Source organism: Dromaius novaehollandiae, chromosome 14, assembly GCF_036370855.1.
Source record: "Dromaius novaehollandiae isolate bDroNov1 chromosome 14, bDroNov1.hap1, whole genome shotgun sequence".
In the NCBI taxonomy this organism is placed as follows: Eukaryota; Metazoa; Chordata; class Aves; order Casuariiformes; family Dromaiidae; genus Dromaius; species Dromaius novaehollandiae.
The window spans coordinates 19,214,594-19,232,666 of NC_088111.1; the positions used below are offsets into that span (position 1 = coordinate 19,214,594).

Below are 18,073 nucleotides of genomic sequence, written 5' to 3' on the forward strand. Positions count from 1 at the left end.
AGACTCGCTCAGGTGATGGATGAAAGGACTAAGGAAGGGAGGGGAGATGTGGAAGGATGAGCCCAGCTCAGTGAGTCAGCTCAGTGAGTGTCAGGGAGCAGCAAGAGCAGGGCTGCAGGCTAAGGGCAGGTGAGGCAAGAGCCAAGGGCAACCCCAGCGCAGGCAGTGCCCTCCCAGATGTGGCACAGTCCCACAGGGTCCGACCACGTCAGGCAGAGCCAGCTGCTGGTAGTAGGGTCCATGGACAGCCCCAGACAAGGCAAGTGATGAACCAGGTCCAGGGTCTACCCAAGGACCCTTGCCAGGAGCAAAAGGAGACAGGGCCAGAGAAAGGGCTGGAGACAAAGCTACAACATACATACAAGGAGGTCCATCCAGGAGTCGAGCTGCCTACAGCGTAGGTCCAAAGTCTGTCCAGGAGACAGGGCTGGAGACCTGCACTCCTGTGGCATAGCTCAGCAAGGGACTGAGGACCCAGAGCTGAGTTTAGATGGGGCGGGCTCCTGGGCCATGGGCAGGGGTCTGAGTAGGGGCCCAGGTGGGGCTGGTCAGAGCCATTAAAGCCCATTGGTGTCCTCAGGGCCCTGACAGCAGTGTCCTCTTCCCTCATATTATCAGATTGCTTTATTTTGCAAGTCATGTCGAAAAGACTATTTCCTAAATGTGGTGGTAGGTAATAGTGAGTGTAAATTAAGTTGAAAAGGTACATTTGCGTTTGTCTACCATAAATTCTCTCCACTTTCTAGTCACTTCTATTCTAATTACATGAAATACATCTTCATTTTTGATTTTTTCTAAATAAAATTGCGTCTGGGTAAGTAATCAAGGTTATGAAGTGCTGTAAACACCTCCTTGTTGCTTCTCGTAGGATCCTTTTCTTGGGTGTGTCTGCTCACCCCAGTAGGCACGCCAGAACTTTCTGGAGTCCAGAATCTTCTAGAAATGGCAGCCATCTGTGCTAGTTCATTCACATTTAAATCCGGGACCCTTTTGCACTAGGAGGAAGCTAAACTATTTCCTTCCTGTCCCTTTGAGCACAAGTAATGACCAAAATAACCTGACAGTCTCTGGCTGGAGTTTCTTTGGAGTCTGAACTGCCATAAGGGAATCCACACCGCAGTGGCTTGGCAAATTCCTACTCGGGGGGGATTCAGGAGTTACTAGAGCGCCAGTATTTAGTCCTGCCCCTATTTTGTTTAGTGATATTCTGAATTCTTCACATTTCTTCACAGTTTACTTTTTTTTTCCCTGGAGAAGTGGCAGTATGAAATCTGGCTTAGATCCCAGGTGATGTTAGTGCTGGTAGTTTCTTTGACTTTGAGGAGAAACAAGGTCGGTCCCTAAACTCAGAAATGCTTTGGAGTCTTTAATGAAGTTCACAGGACGTGCTGGAGCCTCTAACTCCGGGAGGATAAGCTCAGTAAATAGATTTTACTGCCCCCTTCCAATCACCGCCTTTTCATTAGAGCATCAGAAAACCCAGAACAGCTCTCATTTCTGATAGTTTCTCAAATTTTGAAGACTACAGCCTGAGAGGCCCTCTGGTCGCAGGGTTCGCTCCAGAGCAGTTCGTTGCGGACACTCGGTGCCCATCAGGATGGCTGTGTGCAGCTGTGCTGTTGCCAGCTTCCCCGTGCTTGCCCCGTCTCTTACGCTGCCTTAGGTACGTGTGTGCACGCGCTATAGGTTACATGGGTGCATGGACAGGTGGGTTACAGCCGGCTTCACCTGGGAGTGGACTGGGTGCTCTGCAGGGAGCTGTGGGAGCCAGGGATGTCCTTTGGATTTTGTGCTCCATCTTGTGGCAACGCCTGGTCGGTTCAGAGCTCCTGGTCCCAGATGTGCAAATCCCACTTGCTCGTCTTAGCTTCCGCTCTTCCTCCCTGCGAGAAAGTCTGTGTGCGTCTTAATGATTGTAAGGCGAAGAAGGTCTCTGTTACAGAAGGAATATAGGGATTTCAAATTTTTCAAATCCTGCAGGAAGAAAAAAATAGCTTTTAGTTTAGCACTGTGTGTGTGGCTTGGATACAGGCAGGTCTAGAGCACACTTCTGATAAAAGCAATCATTAGAAACATGAGGTAACCCAAATGCAGATTTTAGGAAGGGGAGGAATGGCTATGGCCTGGGGTGAGACATCTGTAGACTTTTCTTTGAATTTTCATAGACACATAGTTAACAGTGTGTAACAAATATGCTAAAGAAAATTGAAATCTAGGACCCCTCATGGTGCTAAAATGCAATAGTAAGGAAACCTAGTAAGACTGTTCTCTTAACTGATGTTCATTTCCATGGTCCTGACCAAAATGCTTTGGTCCAAGTCTTCCCAGCTTCTCAGAAAAGGCAGTGTTGTGGAATAACTATGACACTTTTGTAAGAAAATAATCATGCAGCTTTATATTTTAGGAGTCAAATGTTGATGCTATAATTTGATTTCTCTGCTCTTTTCTCTTAGCAAAGTGTTATTTGACTGGATAAGGCTTTTCTTTCCTTGCTTATTACTGGTTCCAAAGGACACTAACCTATGGGAATTTTTAAACATATCTTTCAGGTATCCAAAACTGATCCCTCACCAAAGAGAGAGATGCCCACTATGATTCTCTTCAACGTGGTGTTTGCCCTACGGGTAAGGCCTGTCTTTGTGTTGTCTGACGACGGGATGTGCTCAGGGTTTATAAGAGGTTTTTCCATTACATGGGATATTCTAATCCCATGCTCTCCTAAATAATAGAGAATCGAGTGTATGGAAATAGTCGGGTATTCATTTAACTTTATCCAACAATAAAAAGTACATAGTTGCACGAAAGCTGCTGTAACACTGCTTGAGAAAGCCCAGCTTCTTCATCTTTTGTCTTACAAATGCAAAGTAACACAGTTGTGTAGTTACATATTGGTATACAGACAAGAGGGATGTTTCTTGTGTTTAAAAGAGTAATGTATAAAAGGAAGAGTGTTCTCTTATTTTAAAAAATTATTTCAGATGCTACTTCTGCAGGCAAGAGAAGCAACCGTTGCTGATATGCATTTCTCCAGTGATTACTGCAGGATGTTTGAAGGGTTCTCAGCATTAAAGTGCATGAAATGATACATACTTAAAAGCCCATGTATGTCTTCACAAAGTTACCAAGGGAGAGAAGTGAAGAACTTGCTGATAAGGCTGCAGGCCGACCTTGGAGCTGGAACTTTCCTTTCTGTTTCAGGGCAGGGAGTTTGCCTTCATGGGGCATAGATTACGTTTCTGTGTAATGCAGCCCTTTGTGTGCTCAGTTTGCTTGGACGTTTTAAAGCAGAGCCAAAGAGTTTAGGTCTGTGTTTTAAGGGAAACGGCACTTGGGGTTTTTTCCCCCCTTTTTCCTTTCCTCATAGCTTTTCGAGTGAGGCCACGCTCCTGTGATCATAGGTTTGCAGTTTCATGTAAAATTAGTCTGTAGTTGAAGGTGTTCTTGATTTGATGTCTGAAGAGCTTTCTTGGCTGTCCTTGGGTGTTTGGACGAAAGCTGTCCCTTTTTACAGCCGCGCAGCTCTTCTTGAAGTGATATGTTAGAACAGCACTGTGTTGAACCCTTACTCATGCTGTATGGTATAGAGACAAGTGCCTTTGCTCAGTGCATGTAGGCCTTTTTTATAATTAAATGGAACATGTTTGAAAGCTGCTTCTTTTTAGCCGTGAGATCATTGTGAAAGAAGGAGAGTGCCAGGAAGCAGCTGGCTGTAGCATTTAAATGAGAAGAAGGTACATGTGAGGAATTCCTAGGTTTTCATCTTCAGCAGAAACCTGGTGCACATAAGTAGTTTTTGTTTGGAATTTCACTTCAAGCCTGCTCTATTGATTAGATGTTCATATCTGTGTTTAGTGATCCTGGCTCAGCTAGTTTGATGGTCTAAAACCCTAGAAATGTCATTACATTTGAGCAATATTTGATTTCTGAGCTTTCGCTTCCTTTTCCTAGCCCATACATTGCATCTGTGGAGCCATTGTATTTTGCCTTTCTTTTTCTTTTGTGGTGTGTATGCATGTGAAGAAACATTTTAGAAATGAAAGAGGGAGTTAGAATAGCTGCTTTTATGCAAGATGGTTGATTTTTGCTTGACTGGGGTTTGGATTTAATGACATGATTTTCATAGTTAATACAAAAGTGGAGAAAAGCCTCGAGCTCCCTGGTTGCGAAGTGACACTTTTTTTCTTTTTAGCATTGGTACTTACTGCTGGCTTTCAGTAGTGACTGATGTGCACAGGGCCACAGTCTGGGTGGCTTTCCACAGTGGAGAGCAAGGTTTCACGGGACGGAGTTATCCCAGCAATCACGAATCAAGAGAGAAGTTGTCCACCTTCTGAGACCTGCAGGTGTGCCAGCGTTGTACTTTGGGAGATTCTTAGGTCAGGAAATGCCAAATTTGCAATTACAGGAGTTGATCTTAGATTTCACACATTAAAATACCTTAGGCTTTAGGAGCTTTGGTGTTTTAGGGTATTGGTAAAGCACCAGGCTTTGGTTGTAGGTAAGTGTGTATAACCACGGGTGCAAACACCTACGTTCATGCACCTTGAGTCCTGTGGAAGCAGCAGTGTTGAAAACAGTGCTCCTTCATCCACAATAGTGTGAGAACTTGGCGAAGGATAATGAAGACTTCATCTGGCCCACATGTCTCTAGAACCGAATTCCTGGTGGTTCCCCCCAGAAACCTTGCTTTTTTGTGTTTTGGCACTGTGATACTGATGTAGTTGTTTCTTTAAAGCGGCGCACTAAATTGTATTTGCCAAATGAGACACTCTTACTTCATAGAGATCTGCGAAGTTTCTGGAAAGTACTGTGCCTAAAGCAAGCAGAAATGTTTCCTAGCGCAGCGCCCTGCGACGTGTGGGTGGAGGTCTTCTCAGATAAAGCCAGGAGTCCATCTGCAGTGGGCAGACAGCAGGCAAAGTCCCAAATGCTATAATCAGCACTGATCCTGCTGTGTTTCAGCTCCGGTGTTACTAACGTGTCGTGACTCAGCAGAAACCGTGGCCTTCAGAAATGCTGTCTCATGGTTTGCTGGCTTCCTTGCCAACTTATCGGTTGCTTGAACCTTTAATTCCTTTAAATGTTTTAACAAACATGAAGCAGCTGCTTGCTGTGCACTGTCTGCCTAGGAGTCATGGGGTGCCCCCTTATCAGCTCTCTGTGCCTGACAGAGTTTTCTAGCACTTTCGTTCTGCGACTTACGCAGTGGTTGTAGTAAGGCATACTCATGAAATGCTTGGGAACGTGAATCCAAATTCATTCTGGTTTTGGATCAAAATGTGCTGTTAATTCTTACCTGATTAGCATTCGTCCTGTCAACATGTAAGACAAAACATCACTCTAACAACATGGAAAGAAGGGGCTCTGTTAAAGGCACTGCAGTCCTTATACTCCCAGTGAATTTAATTTGAACATTGTCATGTTCTTCCTTTTCAAGTAGCTTGAAGCTTTCCTTTCTCGCTACGTGAAATTGAATTCTGTGATCTCTCTGCTAGCAAAGGGCCCAGTAACAACTGGAAAAAATAAAGCAAATAAATTATCCTACTCCAGGTGTTATGTTCATTCAATGCACATGGACAAGCGTAGAAATCCCTCAGTCTCTTCTTCCTTGCTGTTGGACATCTCTGAGCTTCTGCTTTACTGCTATTTTAGAGAAATCTTTCTTTTGCCACTTGCCAAAGAAAGAACCATACATGGTATCTGTTGAAGATAATTAGCTTGATTATCTGTCCATCACTCTATTTCCATATATATGATTGTGGCTGAATGACTGACCGGTTCCTGTTCTGCGTTGCCTTGTAGGCCAATGCAGATCCATCAGTGATAAACTGCCTACACAATCTCTCCCGTCGCATTGCCATCGTCTTACAGCACGAGGAGCGCCGTTGCCAGTACCTGACCAGGGAGGCCAAGCTGATCTTAGCCATTCAGGATGAAGTGTCTGCCATGCAAGAAAGTGAGTCTCCAGCTTAGCTATGCATAGGAACATGCAAATGTTTGTCCAGGAACACTTTTTCAGAAAAGTGACTGAGCCTTGTTATGATTTTCGTATAATCAGCATGAATGAGTTCTGATGCTCTTCAGCATTTTGACTGCTTTTGGCTGCGTTTTGTGTCATCCAAAATCACTATTCCTTTGCAGACATGTCAGCTTTTCAAGTGAAGTAGATTGGTTACTTTCCTTGCTAACTCTGTTCAGATTGATCACTGGAAAGTATATACCAAACCACTGTGTGCTTTCCAAGCTGTGATGGAAAAATTCATATAGAAACTGCTTTACTCAACCTTGAGCAAGTATCCCAAGCTCTAATGCTGTGTTCAGAGTCACCAGAGACTTCTCGTGAGGGAATTTCACTCTTTCATGTGTTCTTTCTATGGCTAATAGCTAGTTACACAGCATTTTTATCGACTGTACTTCAAAGCAACTTCCTATAATAATATGCAGTTTTTAAGATGAACAGCATCTGACACTGATGCATTCATTGTCTTGCTCCTTTTTGAAAATTAAAACTAACGTGTATAAAAACAACCAAAACCACTTTAAATAGTCACGTCAAATTCACAGATACATCTGCTTAACAGAGTTGAGATTCAGAAGTTGGCAGTAATTTGCTGTTATCATCTTCAGTTAAATTATTGTAAAGGCTTTGGAAAATAAATGTAGATTAAAAAGATATGGAATCTGTCCCTGTCTGATCCTTGAAATTGTTATAGTAGTGCAGAACTAAGATGCTGGCCGATACCTGGAAGGGGAATTTCTCTTTGCTTGGAAGTCATTTGTTTGCTTTCTTGTTTTGAAACTTTCCACAGCCACAGAAGGGCCACAGTCCCCTTTTCATCACATCCTGCCCAAGTGCAAACTGGCCAGAGATCTCAAGGAGACTTACGACAGGTAAGTGGAATTTCCTTTGTACTATGTTGCTTCGTGCTGAAACCTCTTGGCCTTGTTCCTTAGGATGCTGCCGTTACTTCATGCTGATGAGTTACTGGGATTTGGATTTAGACCAGATGGAGCAATATGAAGGCTAGCTGTCAGGTGAAATGTGTGCAGTGTCTGTATCCTCACGGTGATCTTGGTCTTCTTTTGGGTATGTTTTGTATCTGAAGAGTTGGTGGATATCTATCACAGCTTTAAGAATTATTATTTTATTTCCTGGCTCATAGGCACATAATGACAAATGAATTGTAGAATTGAGAAGTGTCATGACGTGACCTCTAAACTGCATGTAAAAGAAAAATGCTGCATCTAGCATTCATGGTGATGTCGGATATGGCTCTGGCTTAATTTGGTTATACTGTGCATGTCTGGACAGCGAGTTTCGATTAGGTGGTGAGACTTGCAGCAGAATAGAAAGTATAACATGCTTTTTCTTGACTGGCTTAAAGGTTCTGGCAAGGATTTCAAAGGATTGTAGAGTTAGTGTTGAATTTCAGCAGGATTTGGACACCCACCTCCTCCAGCTTCCTTCTGCTCCGACAGCATGTCCCCATGCAGAGCAGACACCTTTGTTCAGGATGTGTTTGGTGAAGGAACTTGACACAGTGTCGAGGAGCACAGATGTGTTTGGTGGGGAAGATGATGTGCCCCTTGATTAGGCTTTTAGTCTGGGCTTGGGAGGACTACATGTGAGGTCCTTGACGGAACCATAGCATACCTTGTGTGACCTTAGACAAACTCTTTAGTCTCCCTCTACTGCATTTCCCCTTGTTCAAAGGGAATAGTCACCATACCCCGTAAGATAAGGAATACTTCAATGATTGCAAGCACATTAGAAAACTTCTGATAAGCGGTTCATTACGTTCAAGGGTTGTGAAGCTCAGCCTGTTTGGAAGGCATGCTGAATATTGTTTGATACAACACTCATAAAACTTAAACTAAATTTTCAGCTAAGGCACTTTTTATATAGCCTGTAATTCAAGTGTCATAATTTTTGTCTGCTTCTGATTTTTCCCTGTTCCTCCAGGGTTACGTGTTCGTGGCTGGGCAAAGGCTGAGCTTGTTTGCAGACGTTGTAGTGGTACAGTGACACCTTGTGGCATACAGCTGCGAGCAGAGGGGAATCTAACTAACACCACCCCTCTGTGAAACGAGGAAGAAGTGACGGACCAGGCAGAAACGCACTTGGGTGCTATCCCTCAGCCTTACAAGAAGGGAGAGTCTCCCTTGTTTAGGTCTTGTGGGGAGGGGAGAGATGATTGATACACGTTGTATTTTGACGCTGTTTTGCATGGCATTGTCATAAGCAAATGTAAGAAATAAGCAGTGGGTAAAAGTAAGAGGTGACTGTGCGTGTGGTTGGAAAGCTGTATTTGAGGAGTAGTTAAAGGTGTCGTTGGGTGAATAGTCAATAAGGTGGTGTCCTGCAGTATTTTTCTATTAGTGCTTCATATGAGAAAATAGGAAATCTGCTTATTGTATCTGCAGTCAGATCAGGTGAGAGGGGCTGTAGCACCTTGCAGGACCGGGGTACTTGTTGGTCAAGTAGCAGCAGCAGTCTAGAAGTAGGATTTCTATTCTGTGACTCCAAGGTGAAGAATTTCCGAGTGGCATCAGCTCTAGAGCAAAATCTGTGTGGGCTTTCATGAATCACAAGATGAGGGTTAGTCACAATGCTATGGGGCTGCAGAAAAAGCAAATAGATAAGTGCATAAAATAGATGGCTTGCCTCTAAAATGGGAAGCAGTCCTGCTCAGCACTGTAAAGCCCCTGCTATAATGAATACTGTGTCGAGTTCTGGCACCACATTTCAAGAAAGATATGGACCACCTAGAGAGTGTGGAGGAGATTTGGTCTGTTTCTTCTAAAGAAGAAAAGACTGATGGGAACTGTGAGTCTTCAAATATATGCAGGGACAATGTACTGTTTAAATTGTACAGGAATTTCTGGCATTGCCTTTGGCGTAGGGGAACAGCACAGTGAGGCAGCGAGGGCACTTTGAATTGCAGATGGGAACCCAGCTCCGCATTTGAGATTCACCCAAGCCAACATTTTCCAGTGTCTGCTGATTTTTGCAGTTCCACTTGAAAGCCTCCTGAATTAGCAGCAGTTGCTCCAGAAGTGTTGTCAAGCCCCGGCTTTCCTCCAGATGGTGCTAAGGCACTTCAGGCGAGACCCGGCCTCTCCCGTAGCAGGTCGGTTGGTACGAATACACACGCATGTGAACTGGCAATTTACAGGTAATCCACATCTAGTTCCTGGTACCTTTTTCGACTTCCATGGGGAAACACAGAATGTTTCTCTTTGATTAGGTGAGAAAATTTTAAGAGACTTGGGAACTTTCCTTCATTTTCACCCTAGACTCCAGCACTGGTGTGGAACAAAGCAGTGGCTTTAGGGCCAAGAAACCCCAGTTGCCGGTACCTCCAGTACTGAAGAATTCACCAGTTTTAAAATGGGTGCCTTTTTCGAGCTAATGTTCAATTTAAGGAACTCAGACTGCTTTCAACAAGTTTTATCTGTAGCTGCAGATAGTCCATTAGCTTGATACCAGATGGCTCTGCCCATCTGGTTTTAGCAGACTTCAGCTAGCTTTGTATCAGACAAGAAGTTAAAGTATGGGGAGTTTTTATGGGGGAGAGGATTGTTTTTTTCTTTTTTAATAGACGAAGAGCTTTTATACATTTTCAGCCTGGTGGGATTTGAACTGACTGGTGGATCTAGCCCATCTCAGCAGCTCAGGGGGAAGGAGAAAAATTGTATGAGATTTAATGAAGTATTTAATGTTTATGTGATTTGTGTGGCTGTACTATAAAATATGAACCAACTATAGTGAAGTTGACCAAAGGACAGTCAACGTGTGCTTTGCAAAGAAGTGTAAAATCATTTCAAAGCTCTAAGAAGTCACAACCTTATAGCAAAAATAGATAAACTCAAAAACTACAAGCTCAGTCCCACCAAACTAGCAAACATAATATTAATTTCAAGATAACTAGGATAAACATAGAATGAAGAGTGTGTATATAAAAGTTTTTGTAAAAGATGAGGGAGGTTTATCAGTGTTTTGCCAATAGTTGTGAAAACAAGCCTGGCTTTCTCCAGGGTACCAGCCAACTTCCAGGATCCCATTTGGGGGCAGTGGCCTACGGTAGATGTTCAGGGCAGAGAGTAAGAATAGAGCAAATAAGTTGTGTTATTCCCTAAAATGTTTCCCAGCTTCCTGCAGTTTGCAGCGCTGGATATGGTTTCTGTGTATTCAGCAGCCCCAGTCGATCTCACTTCCCTGAATTAGTGCGCTCTTGTGGGAGCCAATGTAAATATTTAACATCCACAGCATCCTTTGATAAGGAGTGCCATGGCTTAACTGCTTACTGTGTTTCTTTCTGTTTCTTTTTGAACTTTACTCCTTCTAGTCTCATTAGATGTCTCCTAGGTCTTGAGTTGGAGAGAGAGTGAACAGCTTTTTCCAATTTGCTCCTCCATGTCTCTCAGTTTTAGTCTACCCTGATATCCCCTCTCAGTATCCAGCTGCCTCATCACATATCCCTCGGTATTGCTCATCGTGTGTCATCTAAACAAAGCTCTCCAGTCCAAACTCTTGACACTAAGTAGTCATGGGATAAAATGGAAGGTCTTTGAGGGTTTAATAGTCAGATGATGGGGAAAGAAGTCATTTTTGCCTGGTTAGTGGTGGAGTCTGTGGGAATCTGTGTTCATACCTGTGCTGTACAACATATTTGTGTTGGTAACTCATCTGGAAGATGAAGCAATGTGTGAAGTGACAAGGTTTACTGATAATAGTGAAGGGAATACAAATGTAAACAGATGAGGATAAGTTGCAGAAAGGGCACTGGATGCCAGTTGATTGGCTGATAAAACAGCAGATGACATTCGGTGTAGAGAGATGCAAAGTAATGCATGTAAGGCAAAACAACCCGTACTTTACATAGTCTGTTATTGCTCTGAAAAGAGGTTTTGCTATTACAGCAGATGGTTCAGTGAGAAATTCAACTCAGTGGAGAAGCTCAGGGTGCAGTAACAGTGCAAAAATAAAAAAAAAGACCCCAATAAAATGCAAAGTGTGGTTAGGAAAGGAGCAAAGAACAAAACAGATAATTCTATAAATTCCTGGTGTACCTGCACTGTTGAAGGCTTTCTGCAATTCTAGGTTTCCCATCAAAGGCTCTTTAAAGATGCAAAGGCTCTGTAAAGATGCTCTGCCAGCCAGTAAAAAAGCATTCCCACCTTCTTACAGTCCTGTTCCTTCCTGGTGCAGGTCACTGGCTGGAGATGGGATATTATGGTCTGTGCTCTAGTTTTGCCTTTAGATTATATCTAATTACTGCTATTAGATGAAGATGATCCTACCTCAGTTCCTAAACTGTGTTTCAGTCTCTTTAGGATGGGATGTGTTCTAAAAGAGACATCGCCTTGTAGAGAGTTACTTGGGCTCGGTGAATAGGGATATTCAGATGAAGAAATGCACCATATCACTGTTTATACAGGTTTGTTTTCTTCACAATTTTAGTTGGTTAAGGAAAACAAAGTAGAAGGGGAGCAGGTGATTCCATAATGCAGCTTTGAAAATCACTTTTCTTGGTACTCGCTTCCTTTGCTGGTTTTTGCTATTCCTCTTCTGGGCTGCTGGGTCTGCAGGTCCCTAGCCAAACAGCTGTAAAGTCCTGGAGATCTTTGAGGCTCACAGTAAAAAGCTTGGCAAATAGACGACTTCATGGGGAATAAGTAAAAATGAAAGACAACGTGAATTCAAACTTCACTTTCTATGAATCTTTGCTGTATTTCATGTTGCATGAAGCTTTGCATATATATTGTTGAAATTATTTAACTCTACTGGCCAGCTAAGGGCCGTCACATATCTTGCTGCTGGAGGATGTCGTTTACTCCCAGGCAGGCCATTAGAGATTAAAGTTATTTTCCATCTGAAAGGGGACAAGGGAGGGAAATCCTGTACATAAATCTATAACAAAAGCTTGAAATTGTACAGTTGTACAGTTGAATGCAAATTCAGGAGAATGAAGTTAAGACTGAAATCAGAACAGAAAATCTTTTTTTCTTGTTGTCTTTAATTCTAGGCTATTGTTGTATAACGCACTGTAGACAAAATTTTGCTGTGTCGAGTGTGATCACATAATTAAAGCTTCTGCCTTTGTGCAAATGGACCAAAGAATGAGCTGAACCAACCTTGTTTTTTCCTATTTCCTGAGTGTTAAACTATGCAGGGGAAATATCACTGCAAATGTTTCACATTTTTATGTACCTTTGCTTCTTTTTGATAACTTGTTTTGACGATCCCACTGGTTTTCAGGTAGTCTCTTAACTTGTGTTGTCCATTTACTGTCGTATTTTCTCTTTTGAGTATTTGGCCTGGTAGATAGTGTGGGCAAATGCTACTTTGCGATATCCTTTACCTTGATGTATGTTAAGAGAATGCGGCTTTCTCTGTCGGTTAGTGTATGTCTGGTGGGATAAGCAGTGTTACGGGAGTTGCAACATTTAATGCAAGGAAAAGTGAAGCATTCGCTGTGCTTTGCATGTTGCTCCAGGGTGTACAGCCTCTGATCAGACGTGAGGTGGTAGTACCAGAAAGTACGGGTTCATCTTTTCAGTGCAAAAATCATGCATTTGTGCATATATACATAATTTGGTTCATTTACAACTTGGAAAAATCGATATTTTTCAGAGTTCAGCGCAGGTTTCCAGAACAAAACTGGGGTCTCTGCTTCTCAAAGCCGTTGTCTGCAGCAGCAGTTCTGCAGCGAGATTTTACCTGCTGAGCCTGATCGCGGAGCAGGCAGGACGGAGTCTTGTTTGCTCCCTCGGCCCTCTGTTGTGGTTTGGTGAATAGTTACACTGGCAGCCAAGGCTACCCAATGTTTTTGTTTTAAAGCTGGGTTTTCAGGGCGCTCTGAACCCTAGGTACAACCAGATGAACGTGAAAATGAGCATGGTAGTTTGTGGCCTACGACTGAGTGCTAGGTATAGATGTTTAAATTGCCACATAAAGAGTTTTCAAGACATGTATTCACTCCGCGCCTGTTCCTGGCATGCTTTTAAATGTGTTTTATGTAGAGGGGGGAATTAGTGGGCGTTATCAACCTGCAAGCCGTACAGCGAGTCTGAACACACAATTTAAAATTTAGACCACAATTTTCAAAGTGAAAACTTCAGAATTTTATTTTAGGCCAAAAAATGCCTTTTAGAAGAAAGTTTAACATCAGAGGACCTCCTGAAGAAGCTAGAGCTTCTCTGTCTTCTGAAAACTTGTCTGGCAATGGTCTGTTTGTAGTTACAGACCTAAATATGTATTCCTTATGATGGATCCCAATCAGATTGCATGGCACCAGGAGCTGGTGCCATGGAGTAATTAATACTCGGGAGACTGGGCTTGGCTTCCAGGCAAGGTTTGAGTTCAAGCAGGATTCGTTTAGCCTCCGATAAGCTTTGTTCATCTTGGAGGACGACAGCCTTTAGGCATCTTGAGAAATTCAGCTCTCCAGTGTAGACAAGATTGGCTGTTGCTTAAGATCTATTTGCAAGTTTATATTTGTTCCAAACTCAAAATATGTGAAGAGTTACTCTGGGCCTCACCCCCCTGCTCGGGCCCACTCCCTCTTGCAGAGCTGGTCCCAGGCCGGTGTTTGCTGTCTGCAAACTGGGCAGCGTTGCAAAGGTTCGCAAGGTGGTGCTAGCTTGGTTCCTTATGGTATATCACATAACCTCCCTATTTTTAAGCAGATATAGTTAACTACCTAGGTATATTTTATCTCTTGCTTAGATTTGCCGACTCCTATTTCCATTTCTTCATAATTCTTCTGACTTGATTCTTTTCATCTCTGAAGTATCTGGAAGGGCTCACTCCCCAAAGGGAGCCCTGTTGTTTATCAAATGAGATGTGGGTTAAAAGATGTGGATTATATTTGTGATATAGATACTCTTGTTTGCTTTGTGGCAGTGAGATTTTGGCAGAACCTACTTTTTTTTGTGCATGTGTGCTTTTGAAATGCAGGAATGAGGGCAAACAGGGCAATGACTGCCCCAAACTGAGACTCTGCAATTCTGCTTTTCAGCTTGAGACCCTTTTTTGGTCATATATATTTAAATATCCCAGTCTCTGAAGCGTTTTCAGGTTCTGAGCTAAGGAAGATTTTGTCTAAAATGGTGACTGCAGGTGCATGGACAGGACAAGTGTGGTTGGGGAGTTTTGTGGTTTGTTTTTCTTTACTGAGTTCACCAGTGTAGTAACATCAGCAGAAATTCCTTTTTGAGGTCTAGTTCTTCTGCAGTTTTAGTAGAACATGACTGCAGAGAGGATGCCTTTGCCGTGTGTACTTGTACATGGGTGCTATAATTAATGGTGCATGCAAGAAGGATGAGGAATTTATAGAGCAGCGTCTAAAAGCTGGAAGAGAGAACTACTTGAATGATATTCATTGCTCTAAACTGCATGCTTTCTGGGTTTTTTTCCTTCAGTAAAAGAGGTTTGTGGTCACTTTCCTGCTGAATATGAGGGTCAGACTTCATTATCATTCCTGAAGTGCACATTCTTTACACTCCAGTCCTGTTCTCTGAAGGCAGCTTAAAGGCTTAGTTTAGCCCCTGTGGTTTCCTAGAATGAAGAAACCACTGAACAACCACGTTTGAGATTTCATGTGACAGGCAGGAGCAAGTTGGTGGAAAACAAACCACCTAGGCTGAACCTAAAGGGGCTGTTATTATGGAAATATACTGCTCTGTAACTGTTGCCCAGTACAGAAATCTCCTTTTCTTTTTCCTTGAAGAAGTAGATGGAAAATGAGTGTAAAAACATTGTGCCCAATTCATCTTTGCCCTGTGCAGCTCTGGTCTAGGGAATTTTCCAGTGCAATGGCCTTGCAGTAACTCTTCAAGAAACTCTTCTCTCTTGAGATAGTGGTGCAATGTTAAGAATGGAGGGAGCAGAAGATGAGTGGGGTGAAATCTTGCAAATCCCTGCAAAGCCTCACAGGGGAAAACATTCTGTAAGTACAAGTTAAAGAAGTCTTTGCAGCTAGGGATCAGCTGACCCTCAGCCCGTCTGGGCATAGGCAAGATGCACTCTGTCTTTTCTTGTCATTCTCACCCATGCAGGGGTGAGTCTGAAGCACTATTTTTGTTTGATGTACATCGTAAATGCTGTATGTATTTGTCTATTTTTTTCCTATTTTAGTCTCTGTACAACAGGGGTTGTCCGTTTACATATCAACAACTGGCTGGAAGTGAGTTTCTGCCTGCCGCATAAAATCCACTATGTTGCAACAAGCTTTATACCCCCGGAAGCAATTGAGAGGAGTCTAAAATCTATCAGGTAAGAATGTGCTCTGTCCTTCTGAGCGAGGCCTGTCCCTGCTGCCGTTCACAGCGTGGTCCTGCAGATGGTTTTGCTGGCACAGCCGGAGGGATGCTGCGGTACTGAGCTGTCACGGTGGTGCGGGGCATGGGCTGAGACCGGGCTCCCTCAAGCTGATGCTGGGGTATCACCGTGCTGCTGTACACGTGGTGGTGTGAAGCCACAGCTTTTGTGTTAGCATTAGGTAGCTGTATTGAAAACAGGAGATAATGCAGTGGGAGAGGTCTGCACTATTTCCAGTCAGAAGAATTGGGTGTTCATTTTCATCTGTTGGCCTAGAAGTAATTTTGCTCTTACAGGAAAGAGAGCCCTGGCCCCATTATATCTTCTTTCCTGCTCACCATATTTACAGCTTCTTACCTGCAAAAGTAACTAACTCTTGCTTTCTTCCTTCCTGTTACTCCATTCTGTATTTAAGTGCACATGAGCAGTCTTCAGTCTAGTTCTGCAGGGTTTACTGTCTGTATGTCAGCACAGTGCTTTCATTTTTTTCTAGTCACTGGCATGTCCAGTTATCATATAACCCTCTGTCCGCTTTTTAAGGGGAGCATCTTATCCTGTGGCATAAAAATGAGCTTATTTTGAACCCACTTACAGCAAAAGGGTAATGTTAGAGGTTCTTCTTTACCCATAGATTGACCAGGTATTGTGGTCTGGGAATAACTAAGACTTCAGGAAAGCTGCAGTTTACTGCACAAATGTATTCCTTTTTTTCTGCAGGCCTTACCATGCCTTGTTACTTCTAAATGATGAGAAGTCATTGCTTAATGAGCTCCCGTTGGACTGCTCCCCTGCCCTGGTGAGAGTAATTAAAACTACCTCTGCTGTGAAGAATTTGCAGCAACTGGCTCAAGATGCTGACTTGGCATTGCTGCAGGTACAGGGAATTGTCAGCAGTAGCTGAAATTCTTTTAATTCATGAGGCTTTTTCTTTCTCCATGCCAGTGGGTTTCTGTGGTACATGAACATGTCAGTTCTCTCAGTGTGAGCAGAGTGCACAAAGAAAGCCTGAGCCACAGAGCACGGGGGAAGGTTTGAGAGACAGATCAGTGGTGACAGTGCTGGAGAGTCAACTGCAGCCGCGTCAGAATCACTAAATCACAGATGGCTTTAGGACAGAAGGGGCATCTGGAGGTCTCTAGTCCAAACTACTGCCCAGATCAGGTCCATTAGATGAAGTTGCTCAGGAACTTGTCCGTTGGAATTCTGAATGCCTCTGAGGATGGAGATCCCACAACTTCTCTGGGCCCCTGCTCCAAGCATCTGACCACCATCAGAGTGAAAAATTTGTCGTCATACCTAATGGAATTTCCCGTGTTCCACCTTGTGTCTGTTGCCTCTTGTCCTGTCCCTGTGCACCTCTGAGAAGAGTGGCTCTGTTTTCTCTACGCCTTCCGATTAGGTGGTTATAACCAGAACAGAAAACCAGAACAAATGGTAGTTTTGATTTACGCCACAGTGGTTTGTCTTTGTTCTGCTAAACTAATGTCTACTTTGTAAATGGAGGCATCCAGAGCACAAGTGAAGGCTTACAGCTGCCATGGCCAAATCCTGCTGCTTTCCTTGGATTTGCTCGGGCAAGATGCAACATTGGAGTTCCCATGACCTTCTGCAGAAGGCTGGCTAAGCCAGAGCTTGTAACCAGCCAGCCATCTTAAAGATATGTAAGGTAACAGAGTGCATTGTGCAAGGTATTGTTCAAGCAAAAGGAGCTTCATCCTGGAAGTGGTGAAGCTTGAAGGAGGTGACTGGATGGTGTGGGAACAAGGAAGACAAAAAAAGAATTACCTCGGTAACAGGTCCTCATTCTCCATGGCTGCCGAAGAATCAGCTTTATCTACTAAAGAGTTTGAAAGTCATTGCAGACTTCCTGTCAGTTTACCCTTTTTTAGTACCTTAATGTGTGTCTTTCCTATGGTCCCAAGGAGGGAGTTCCGGTTAGACTTGTACAAAACTTTTGAGCCAGTATCTCCAAACCAGCAGCTCTTTTTGGGTGCCTTTCCAGTATTGACAGCAGGTTCTTAAATCTGAGTTGCTTGGGGTGATGTGACAAGCCTTTGAGAAGGGAAATTTATACAGTGGAGGGAATGAACCACTGGCAATCACATGAGACACTAGGCCACCGAGAAACCATTGCAAACAAATGCAGTCATCACAGCCCATTTGTTGCTGGACCTGAGGGTTAAGTTGGATGGTATTGGTGTGGGGAGAGCTATGCAGTACTTCTAAGAAGTTGATCCACACCAGGGGACACATTCTGTGCTCTGTATAAAGGGAGAGAACACCACTGGTTGTCATCTCAGATGGTCCTGATCATGTGTCTAGGCCTTCTCTTTCTCAGAGGGACATCTTGCAGCAAGTTGTGGTGTTACTTGCCATTATATAGCTACGGGATGAACTCTGGAAATTCCCTACTGGTTTTGTAGTTTTGTTCTCCACCAAAATGCAAAGTTAAATGCATCTAATGATATGGGTTGGATTTTATGTCTCCTAGATGCTATTTATGTGGCTCTTCCAAAGACATTAACAACCACCGACTTGCTTAACATTTCAAAGTACTTTGTGTAACTCATTATTGGAATATCTCAATGTATTAAAAAGACAGTGTTGGTTTTCTTTATGCCTGTGTCATAGCAGAGGCTCATTCTTTTGTTTTATTTTTCCTATATAACGCTTAATGCATTTTGTGCATAAACAAAAATGGGTTGTTGTGGCATGAAAAATAACTAAACCTCTATTGATACAGTTTGA

The 18,073-nt window shown here is 43.2% G+C and overlaps 1 protein-coding gene across 8 annotated transcripts in view; it reads left to right on the forward strand.

The window, feature by feature from the left end:
• NPRL3 (NPR3 like, GATOR1 complex subunit) overlaps positions 1 to 18,073 on the forward strand; it is a 53,648-nt gene that overhangs the window by 13,725 nt on the left and 21,850 nt on the right. For all 8 annotated transcript variants that reach the window (XM_064520584.1, XM_064520582.1, XM_064520583.1 and 5 more), the window contains 5 exons: positions 2,550 to 2,624; positions 5,803 to 5,956; positions 6,810 to 6,891; positions 15,143 to 15,280; positions 16,043 to 16,199. In XM_064520584.1, coding sequence (XP_064376654.1) covers positions 2,550 to 2,624; positions 5,803 to 5,956; positions 6,810 to 6,891; positions 15,143 to 15,280; positions 16,043 to 16,199 — 606 coding nt within the window. The remainder of the gene's footprint in view (positions 1 to 2,549; positions 2,625 to 5,802; positions 5,957 to 6,809; positions 6,892 to 15,142; positions 15,281 to 16,042; positions 16,200 to 18,073) is intronic.